The 11,513-nt window shown below is 59.2% G+C and overlaps 1 protein-coding gene across 6 annotated transcripts in view; it reads right to left on the bottom strand.

Moving 5' to 3' along the window:
* The window catches only part of TACC1 (transforming acidic coiled-coil containing protein 1), a 38,579-nt gene extending 29,378 nt beyond the window's left edge, over window positions 1-9,201 (bottom strand). For 3 of the 6 annotated variants that reach the window (XM_025203464.1, XM_025203465.1, XM_006023055.3), the window contains exon 1: window positions 4,415-4,526. In XM_025203464.1, the coding sequence (XP_025059249.1) occupies window positions 4,415-4,452 (38 nt within the window). In that variant the 5' untranslated portion in view covers window positions 4,453-4,526. Of the gene's footprint in view, window positions 1-4,414; window positions 4,527-9,087 lie in introns of those variants that run through there. The other 3 variants (XM_025203467.1, XM_025203466.1, XM_025203468.1) reach the window with 3 other exon arrangements.
* Between the last annotated feature and the right edge of the window lie 2,312 nt (window positions 9,202-11,513).

Genomic DNA, 11,513 nt, shown 5'->3' with positions numbered 1-11,513 from the left:
CAGGCGCTGCACAGCCCGGGGGACAAGCTGCCCCGGGGGCCCCTCTCGCCCAAGGGAGGGCGGCTGGGGAGCAGAAGAGGTCCGTGCCGTGCCATGCCATGCCATGCCGGGCATGGAAACCCCGCCGCGGGCCCTGCGCAACGGTGCCAGCCCTCCTGCCCGCTAGCATGGGCTGCCCAGTCTCGCCCCAGCCCAAACCCGCCCGGCTCGGCGTCTCCAAGGCAGGCACCGACCCCGGCACAGGCTCTAACGCCATGAGCTGCAAGCCAGGGCTCAGGCGTGCCCCTCCGGTCAAGTGTTCCCCAAACAGCGCAGCCTCCTCCGCTGCCCCGAGCAGCACCTCTGGCTCCCCGCCACAGGCCCGCGACTTGAACTCTCTGGGTCTTGCTATTGCTTTTACAGCACTAACCCTGCCAGCCCCACGGGGTCTGGGCATGCCCCGAACACAGCCAGGGCAGTGGAGCCTGGCGCCGTCGTGACCTGACCTCACACTCATTTCACCAGAAGCACCCATAGCACAGAGGTCAAGCGACATGCACAAGGTCAAACAGGAAATCAGTGGCAGGACACCCCCTGCCACCACCCAGCTATCCCACTGCCCAGCCTGAGGCTGCTGGTGCTGCTCCCGGGACCACGGCACCATGTGGAGCCCCCTCCCCACTCCCTCTTCAGCAGCATCTGGACTCGCTGCCAACCCAGGGACCTGGGCGGGTGGCATGTTGCTACATCTGACCATGGCACAGGGCTGCAGGGCTCTCGCCCACCCACCCAGGAGAGCAGGCCCATGAGCCCGTGGGCACCCGGAAGCATCTGTGGCAGTACGCTGCGCAGTCGTGGGCCCAGCCCTGCAGCAGGAGGAGGAAGTTGGCGGCATCCTGCTATTGTGCAGCCTGCAGCTGGCTCAGGAGGAAGGAGGGCTGGAAACCACAGCCGGGGCTGTGGAGTGGAGGGCAGCTCCGGATGCACCAGGAGGCTGTTACCCGCAGTCCTGGGGGTGGGAGATGCCAGGAGCCATGGTGCAGCAGGGTGGCATCCTCCTGCCTTTCGTGCTAAACAATTACCCTGCAGTCCCCATCACACTGCCTGAGAAGCCCTCCCAGGGCAGGCCCGGCTCTGCCTGGTGCCTTCCGCCCCCATGACTACCCAACACTGCTCAGCCGCTGCCAAAGCCAGAGAGCTGCCAAAGCCAGGTGCCACCCGCTGCCAAAGCCAGAGAGCACAGCCTGTGCAAAGCACCCCTGGCCGCTGGCCTGGAGGCGCTCAGCTCCACTGTGCACCAAGACACTATGGCCATGCAGATGCCAGCATGGCCCGCTGCTCCCTACACAGCAAAGCCAAGCAGCCGCGGTCCCACAGCATCTGCCCCGATGCTAGGTGCTGCACAAACACAGGGCACCACGAGGGCTGAGCAGTGAGGCTCAGCCCAGGATTTGGCAGCCCAGGCCTGTGCCATAGCTCCCGCATGGCTCCTGCCGCAAAGACGATGCTCACAGCCCCCAACCCCAGCTCCTCCTCGGGCCCACAGGAGGCCCCAGGCCAGCAAGGCTGTCTGCAACGCTCTAGCTGCACCGACCTGCACTATGCACCCCTCTGAAGAGGGGAAGGAGCCGGCTGCCTGCCAAGGGCCACGATGGGGCTCTGATGCTACCGCAGCAGTTGCAGGCTGAGGGACAGACACAACAGCCTCCCGAAAAGGCACATTCTGCCCACGGTCACCCCATCTGGCCTCTGTCTCGGAGGGCATTGGGAACCGATTGCTCTGTCACAAGTGAGGGTCAGCACAGCTCCAGCAGCCAGGAGCACCATGTCCTCAGAAGCGAACAGAGCCTGTCCTCACTCCCGAAACACCTCAGGCCCAACCCGTGCATGCACCACCCCGCAACCCACTGCCCCTCGCTCCCCACCCACAGAGCCATGCCAAAGGCCAGGCCATGGAGCACCAGAGCATCCTCCCTGCAGCATGAGTGAGTCCAGGGTCTGCAGACGAGCCAGGGGAACCAAGCAATGGAGGCAGGGGCACCAAGGGCATGTCAGGACCAGTAAGGAGGGACTGGCACCACTGTACCTTGGAACTGGGACATGCACCCCACTACATCCGCTCAATGCCATGCATTAACAAACAGTATTGCCCACCCAGGTGATAACCGACAGCTAAGCCATCACCCAGGGTGCCCCTAACTCCCAACCCACAGACCCCCCATATAATCAGCGTGCCCCTCATGCCCCATCTGCAACTCCACCATCCTCAATGGTGCCCCTCCCTCCTGAACCACAGCCCCTCTGGTCCCAGCAGAGCCCCCTATTCCCAACCGACAGCCACCCCCATTTCTCAGGGGTGCCCTCACTCCCGACCCGCAGCGCCCGTGATTCACCGCTCTCTAGGACTGGCTCTCTTGGTTGGCACTGCACTGCCCTCGCGTGGCCACAGAGCAGCACAGTGAGGGTTCAGCTGCGGGTCGGGAGTGAGGGGCACCGCTGGGAACAGGGAAGCTGCAAATCGGGAGTGAGGGGCACCGCTGGGAACAGGGGAGCTGCAAATCAGAAGTGAGGGGCACTGCTGGGTGTAAGGGAAAGCTGCAGGTTGGGAGTGAGCGGCACCACTGGATGTGGCGGGGCTGCGTGTCGGGAGAGATGGGCACTGCTGGGTTTAAGAGGGGGCTGCAGGTCGGGAATGAGAAGCACCACTGTGAGATGTGGGGACTGCAGGTCGGGAGTGAGGGGCACTGCTGGGTATAAGTGGGGGTTGTGGGTCATTTGTCAGGGGAACCACTGGGTACAAAGGGGGCTGCAGGTCAGGAGTGAGGGGTGCCATTAGGTGTAAGAGGGGCTGCGGGTTGGGAGTGAGGGGCACTGCTGGGCCCGGGGAGTGGGGGGTGGATTGGGAGTGAGGGGCACTGCTGGGACCAGCGGGGGCTATGGGTTGGGAGTGAGGGGCACCACTGGATATAAAGGGGGCTGCAGGTCAGGAGCGAGGGGCACTGCTTACAACAGGGGGGCTGTGGGCTAGGAGTGTGGGGCACTGCTAGGTATAATGGGGGGCTGTGGGCTGGGAGTGTGGGGCACCACTGGACACCGCGAGGCTGTGTGTCAGGAGAGAGGGGCACCGCTGTGCGTAAGTGGGGGCTGCGGGTCAGGAGTGAGAGGCACTGCTGTGAGATGTGGGAACTGCAGGTTGGGAGTGAGGGGTCCTGCTGGGCTCAGGGTGGGCTGCGGGTCAGGTGTAAGGGGCACTGGTGGGTACAATGCGGGGCTGTGGGTCGAGAGTGAGGGGCAGTGCTGCAAACAGGGGAGCTGTGGGCCAGGGGTGAGGGCCAGCACACAGGTTTAGGTGGCTGCGTGTATGTACTGATGGGCACCTAAGCGAACCACAGCCGCCTCACCAGGGTGCCTCTCGCTCCCCAGCTGTAGTGCCCCCTGTAGCGCATGGGTCCCCCAACAGTGGAGACGGATGAGCAGGTGCCCAGAACCGTGGGCAAGCAGAACATCCTCCGACACCAACACCCCCGTGCTGCCCTGTCGTGGCGCAGAGGCAGCAGGGACAAAGCAGAAAGCACTGGTTTTGGCCTGTCAGCCAGTTAATTAAATGCTCAGGCCTCTGGTTCTGTTTGGTGCCCTCAGAGGTGAGGGTTGCGCTGCTACCAAATCCACCAACAGATCAGATTTTACCAAAGAAAAGGTACTGCTGCCATGGGTTGCAGGCCCCAGCACGGGCAGCCGGAGAGAGAGTGGCTTTTCCTGCCGCTCTGCCACCCAGGGCACCACTGCTTGCCCTGCAGCCGCCACTACCCTCGCCAGCACTCACCAAGGGAGGTGCTGGCAAATACAACACAGCGCTGCTGCTCAGGACCCTCCACTGGTGCACGGGAGCATTGATTTGAACCCAGGCTCTGCTGCCACTCTGTAGGGTGGGTGCGAGCCCTGCCCCGTCTCCGGTGCCTGCTTGACTGCGAGTTTGTCCTAGCAGGGCCGTGCCCCGTCCTGGGCCGTTTGACGCACCCTGCACAACAAGTGGGCAAGCCTGGCCGGCTGCAGGCCGCACGCAGCGGGAGGCAGGCAAGGCAGGCGAGACAAAAAGGGGGCAACACCTCTCCCGGGGCCATCCCGCAAGCAGCAGCAGCAACCCCTGGGGTACAGGCCTGGCCCATCTCTTCCCCCCACCCTGCGCCCGTCTGCGAGGCCAGGTCTCTGTTCCCACCCGCGGCTTTGCTCCCCTTGCTTTGCTGGCCCCTGTTTTTAGACAGCTGTTTCTTTACAGCAAGCAGCTGCCTTTGGGCTGCGGGCCCCTCGCCCCGCGCCGCTCGGGGCCGCCTTCCCTTGCCCTGCGGCGCGGGGAGCAGGGGCAGAGAGGGACCTCGCTTTGCCGGGCAAACCGGGGCTGGGGACAGGGCAGGACAGCCCGCAGCGCGGGACTCACCCGGGCTCCTTGTGCCTCTGGCTCGCGGCGCCCCCCATGGCCGGGCAGCTCGCCCCGCGCCCGCTGCTGCACTGCGGCGGCCCAGCCCGGCCCGGAACGGAACGGACCGAGCTGCCGGGCCCCGCGCCAGGCACCGCTGCGCTGCTCTGCGCCCGGGCCGCGGGGGGTTTGCACCCCGGAGCGCGCACGGAAGGACGGCCCCAACTATGTGACTTGGTCTCATCAAAGACCTGGGAGCTACCCATCTTGTCCTTGGACCCGCGCGGCTGCAACCAACACCCCGAGTCACCCTGCCACTTCTGGGCCCTGGCAGGCGGTGCCCTCGTCCTGCACCCCCAAACAGCAAGGTGGGAAGAGGGAGCAGGGGCCAGGACTGCAAAGCCCTGTGCAAGGGATCGGCAGCAACGCCGTGTCTTCCTGGGATGCCGACTCACTGCTTCCCCAAACAAACGTGGCTAAGGAAGGTGCCTGGCTAAGGCAAGCAGACAGCCAGCGCCGCGTCAGATGTTTCTATTGAAACTAAAACATTTTGCCATTTGAAACCAGCCACTCCTGCGGGCAAGTGCTCCGGTGAGGAGGGCACCTCTTGCAGCCAGGCTGATGGTGGGAAACGTGGCCCATGAGGAATCCTGGGACAAGGAAGCGCCCAGAGGAGCGGCGAGCAGCTCTTGGGAGTGCGCTGCGCCCTGCCCACGCCAGAAGCTCTCCCCAGGAAGCCAGAGGGTGCTTTCCTGTGCACTGGGCCCTCGGGGATGGTGCTGCGGTAGGGACGGCTGGCAGTCCGGTGTCACACTGCAAGTGCACGGTCACAGGAAAACAAGGTGGTGCAGGAAGGAGAGGCCAACAAGGTGCTGTTCTCCTGCCACCCTGTGAATGGGCCTTCCAGTGCCCTGTCTCTCTGGCCTGTATGATGTATCCCAACAGACACGCAGCGGCGCCTGGGCAAATCTGCTATTTATTTGTCCTAGTTTTCCCCGTTGATTAGCAATGACAATGCACTTGCCTTTGAGGTTAAGAAAGCAGCCACGTGTCAGTGTAATAATAGGGAGCGGTATCCTATTTTGTTGACCCAAACATTACCAGGTAAAACTGTACTCAGAGCACGGTGCTTTCCTGTCCGCGCTGAAACCACAATCCCTGCACTTCCCTGATTCTGAGGGCATCCGTGTCCTCCACAGCCACGGGGCATATCCTCAGCTGGGGAAAGCCACAGCAGCCCCAGTGAACTCAAAGGCTGGGCACAAGGGCGAGTTGTTGAAGGGTGAGCGAGGATGGGACGGTGCCCCAGAGCAGCAACAGGCTGTAACGTCCTGTGTGCACACTCTTGCCCTGGGGTAAGTGCAGAACCGCTCACCTCACTTGCACTGAGGAGGAAGCCACTTCTAATTTTCCGTGCAGAGAGCATGGAGTAGCTGATGGGCCTGTTCTCTCAGTGAGGTCCTGCTGCTTTACATCATATCCGTGCTATCTGTCAGGTACCCCTGGTGTGTCACCAGTGTGGGTCACGTTTGTGCCCTGCTCTGGGTGGCTGCTCTCACTTGTCCTGGAAGGAGAGCCTGCAGCCCAGACTTGCCTGCTGTCATGCTGTAAGACAGAAACAGCAGCCAGGGACATGATTCCCAGAAGACACAATTCCCCGCTCCTAACTAGACGCTCGTCCTGCCCAAGTACGCTCCATGCCCTTCCATGTATGGTGCTGTTGCTGTACATGGTCCAGAAGATACAACGCTATCTGCCCGTGATGGTGACGCCGTGCTATTAATACCACAGTAACCATCTGACGCACAAAGATGGTGCCATCCAGCAACATTAACCTTGTCCCATCATTTCTGTGACATTTGTATGCTGGAATTGATTTTTCTCCCATATTTTAAATTTTATTTCCCCTAGTGGATTTGAGGGCTGTGCCCCCTCCCATCTTATAAACAGCTCACCAAAGTCCAGAGCCAAGTCCTTAATGCTGCACTTCAGGAACAGACACATTCACAAAGAGTGAATTTCTTGGTGTAACAATTGCCAGATCAGATTCAAGCTATAGACAAATTGCTTCCTGCTGTGTTTGGGTCCAGAGCAAAATCACAGGCTCAATTAATCTTATCTGGGATGCTCAAGACCCCAATCAAGGAGTCCCTGATCAAGAGGGATATCTCCATCAATGCTGTGTGTCTCTGAAAACCAACTCTGTGCACTTGTGGGACCTGGTCTGTCTCTGCCTCCCTTGACAGCCCAACTAACAGAGAAACAGCTTGACATTCACAGGGAGCTGCTCGCAGACGTGACAGATCCTTGCATTGCACTGAAGTGATGAAGGTTGACAGCGGCGCTGCCTGGGGTCCAGCAGGGATTCGTGGACCAGGAGCACTTCTAATTGTAGTGCCAACCTGATGGGAGGTCTGACGTGCCTGCAGATGCTGAGATCCTACATGACTGCGCGCACTTGCACACCTCGCCTCCCCGGGCCAGCTCAGCATGGCTTTTTGGCATCCAGACTCACTGCAGTGCTGGGAGGGTGTCTCCAGGTGCCAGTGATTTCTCTCAGGGCCAGGGAGCACAGCCAAGCTGCAGGAGTTCAGTATTTCTTAAGAAGTCTGTCCTTGTAAACCAGGCATCTGACCTAGGCTGCATGCATCATGTCAGGCTTTGCTCCTTATCATCAGGTTACCCAGATGGGTTGTGATACAGTGCTTACCAAATAGAGCCAGCGCTCCATCAAGTAGCGTGCATTCACAAATGAACACGGGTGCTATCTGGCAGTGGCCGGCATGTCCTGTACTGGAGAGCAACCAAGTCAAGGGGACACGCAGCAGGTAACATGCCTCGGAGTCACTGGTGCGGCTGGAAAGCACATGGAGCAAAGAGACTCCTTTCTGTTCCAGTTCCCTGAGGTGGCAGGTGCTTTTGTCACCTCTGCAGTCACAGTGCTCCCTGCTGAGGACCCACATGGTGCGCTGGGCAAGCAGGGGCCTTCCAAGCATGTCCTGTAAGGGAAATCGTGCAGGGGGGAATTTTGCACACATGCGCACATGTGCGCAAGCGCAGAATCACTGGGATAAAAGCTATTTAGCGTTGTAGGAGAGAAGACAGTTTTCCAAGTACCGAGCACTTCAGCAGTACACTGTGCCATTGCCCCTCACCAGGCCCTAGGTCTCAAAGCATGTTGTAAGCAATAATTAGCCCTCCCAACTCCTGCGCAGAAAAGGGCAGGATACTCCCCAATTCAGACCGGACAACTGCAGAAGACAGGGGCCTGGCTGCCTGCTCCTGAGACAACACCCACAAGCACAGGCCCAGGAGTGGGGACACCTGGGGGCATTTCCACACTGAGAAAAGCCTCATAAGAGGTAACGTCTTGTGCAGCAAGCAGCCCCTTGGATATTCAGGGTCCTCCCCCCAGGAAGCACATCAGGCTGGTTCCTGACCCGGTGCTACACGCGGCAGCAAAACTGTTTCCCAGAGGGAAGGGGCTGGCATCCACAGAAACACAGCAGGCATGTCCCAGACAGCAAGCTTGGCAAGCATCAGGCGTTGCTTACACAGCGGCCAGATGTGATGCTCCACAGTACAGCTGTGGGCTGAGAATCAACTCACTCAAAAGGGCTGGGAGGAGTCCACTCATTCCCCATTGCTTTCTGACCGGCTCCCCTGAGCTAGCTGCACCCCACAGGCCTCTGGCACCCAGCAGTGCAGCACAGAGCCGACCAGTGGAGTGGCGGCCGCCTGCAAAAGCAGCAGCTGGTAATAATTAGCCAGAAAGTACTTCCATGGAAAGTTCCATGTGCCCGGGAAAGGAGCGCCTTGGCCTCTGTGCTGCCCTGGAGGCAAAGTCTATTTTCATTCTGGGAGTATGACTAAGTATTGTGTCTGACACAGGCAGCCTTGCTTAAATGCCTCCTTGGAGCCTCCCATTTAAATGTCGCAGCAGCTCCAGGCCCGGCATTACTGGGGACAGCAATAATGGACACCAGGCACAGCTGCTTCGGAGAGAGGCTGTGATGCTGCACCTCTGCCGTGACACCCAGCCTGGCTCCCAGCCCTTTGTCAGTAACCTTGCCTTCCTTGGCACGGGCAAAGATCTTGCAATGCTGGCAGCAGCCACCGAGAGACAGGATGCTGCACCCAAGCCCTTCTCTGACCCGCCTTGGGGGTTGAAGATGGCAGGAGGTGGTTAAAACACTGCTAACTATAACAAGGACCTCCATGTCTGGGACACAGTCGTGGTGATGCTCCCTAAATGACGCAGGCAAAGAGACCCTTTCCCTCTGCCATGTGCTGAGAGTCAGAGGCACCGCCAACACTGTCCTCCCTTGTGCTCACGTTCACTGCCGATCCAGCGGAGTCAGGGGAAGGAAATGCCTACGTCCAAGTGGGAATCCCACTGCTATGAGCAACAGCAGCACGGCGGAGAATAAACGTTAGCAAATGTTACCAGGACAAATGAAGCAACTCTCAGATTCTGAGCACCAGGACATGCCGCCCTAGGCTCCATCCTGCTCATGCTGAAGTCAGGGGCTGCTTTCCCATGGATTGCAACAGGAGAAGCACAGGGCCTCCACACACCTGCTCGGAGCAAGAGGAGCAGGGAAGCTCCCCCCAGCTGGCACCTGAATTGCTCCCGCTCTCTTCCCCGTTCAGCTCCAGGAGTTCCCCAGCCCACAGCTCCCCTGGCTCCCTACCTTTCTAACCGCAGCCGGCTCCCCAGTTTCTGTGGCACTTCAGCTCTGATGGGGCCACCTACCACTTGATCCTGAGAAAGCAGCACGAGTGAGCTGCTGCAGGGGGAAAGGGGCGGTGAGGCAGGAAGGGGACGGACAGCGGTCGGTGGGGGGGGTAGTGTCTTTCTGAACACCAGGCTTTGGGTTAGAGGAAAAGGATGTTTTGTAATCTTTGGCGAGTGCTTCCCAAGGCAGGGAGAGGAAATGGGCAGCGTCCTGGGGATCCTGGAGGCAGACAGGGCTGGCTGAGCCTTACACACCAGCAGCTCCTGAGGTCTCAAGCAACAGCCCAGCCCAGACCCTGGAGCTGGATCTCTCTCGCTTCGCAGCAGAGGCCCCACTGGTGTCATGCCATAAAAATGTGCTCTTGGCTGCAGCTTCAGCAACAGGGCCCCTCCCTGGGAGGAAACATCTCTCTTCCCAGCACAGGCTGTTCTCACCAGCCTCTGGGCCGTGGGGAGACAACGAGAAATGAGAAACATCTCTAAGAGGTGTTTCCTGAGCTGGTGTAACAGAACTGGTGATGGCTGTATCCTTTCAGCCCCCTGCCATGCCTCCTACCCGTGGTTGGGATCCCATTCAGCAGGCAGCTTTAGCCCAATACCAAGTGACGCACATTGGATGAGCACTGGGATTTCACTTCAGTAGGCTGGAGTGAAACAGGTAGAGGGTTTGTTTCAACATGACCCTTTTGTCTAGAAACTCACCTGGTATTTTTTTTTATTTGATTCAAAGTGTAGAAATAAAAGTTAATAGCCTGGGTAGGTTTCACTTGGGACCACTGAAACCTTCTGCATGGCCCCAAATGAACATTTCTGCCCAGCCCCTGCCTCTGTGCCAGTGCCCGGCACTGTAGTCGCTCCGGCCCTTCCCAGCAGATGGCAGCAGCATTATGTTAAACCACGTTTTCCACCACCTGCTGCTCTGGATTTTCGGAAGAAGGCGGCAGAAACACGACCAGCCCTTTGAGATTTCCCATGTTCATGGGCCTCGCTCTACAGAGCCAGTTCAGGCTGTCCTGGCTTCGGTGCACACTCTCTCCTCTGTGTTTCCAGAGCCCTGCACAGGGAGCATGCCCTGATGACTCTGGCACTTCCTACACCACAGTTCACCAAACCCTAGAGAAGTGGGGCTGGAAGGGACCTCCAGAGGCCATCTAGTCCAACCCCTGCCTGATGCAGGATCATCCCTATCCGCACATCAAAACAAAGTTAGCCCCGGTCCAGAGCTGGAGCCCTCTTAGCACTCATGAAGCCAAGGCTGTCTTCAGCCTGGTGCTGCACCTGGAGCTGTTGGTCTCTGATGAGACCTCTGGGTCAGCTCTCACCTGGCTCTTTCCAGGAGTTGCTGCCCATTTCCTTCAGTCCCTGCTGCTAGGGATGTTGGCACCTTGGAGAGTGGCAGGTATTCCCAGGTTTCCAGCAAATGGGGCTTTGAGGCCCATACGGATACCATGAGACTCACAATAAAGTAGTGAAAGGAGCAGGCAGGAGCGAGGGCTGGCCAAGAGGCAGCCAGGCTGGGAGTTCAGGGCAGGGCACACCTTGGGTCTAAACCAAAAGTTTCTCCTTATTGTGCCACTCCCTTTGCTTGCACTGGGAAACACAAACATATTCCTTCACTCAAATAAAGAGGCCGAGGGACTTGGCTCAAACTTGTCAAACAACCCAGCACACAATCTCCCATCAGGCAAGCACTGGCCCAAACAGAGAGCTTCGACCAAGTGAAAAGAGCAGGTGTTTTGCACCTTTCATCCCTGTAGGCTGCAGACATCTTCTGCAGAGCCTGGCAGGGGCAAAGCGAGCATGCACTGGGGAGGAGGACAGAGATCTCACGCTCGAAATGATCACATCACGTGTCTCCCTCCAAGACATCTCTGGAAAGCAGAGTGGGATGGATGGGCCTCCCATCCCTCCTGCTCCCAAGCCCCTTGGAGGCGAGGCGGTGTCTGCAGCCTGCTCCCTGCAGAGGGAGCGCCAGGAAAAGAAATTGCAGGCAGGCATCTCTGCAGCAGCCATTTCAGCTAAGGGAGGAAAGCTACTGCAGAGAGGGGAGGAGCGACCTGCTTGGCGGGGGACGTGCTGCGGAAGGAGGGATCAGGGAAGAGGAGCCAGAGGTTGCTGGAGTCAGGGAAACACAGATCCTGTAGACACAGAGGGGAACAGGGCCCCTCTCAGTCAGCTGCCAGTTGCTCCCAGTCAATGTGGCACCAAGCAGGGCTTGACTAGGGGATAGCTTATCCTTCTCATTCCTGCCTGCTGGAAAAAAGGGCGGGCAGAAGAGCCAGTTGTTCTCAGCTGACCCCAGAGCGCTCCAAGCCATGCAAAGCCATCTCCTCCAGGCCATGCCAACACTCACCACCCATATCTAGCACCCCGACCTGCGCA

The sequence above is a fragment of the Alligator sinensis genome, unplaced genomic scaffold (assembly GCF_000455745.1).
Source record: "Alligator sinensis unplaced genomic scaffold, ASM45574v1 scaffold98_1, whole genome shotgun sequence".
Lineage (NCBI taxonomy): Eukaryota > Metazoa > Chordata > Crocodylia > Alligatoridae > Alligator > Alligator sinensis.
This window is presented reverse-complemented; position numbering and strand designations above follow the sequence as displayed.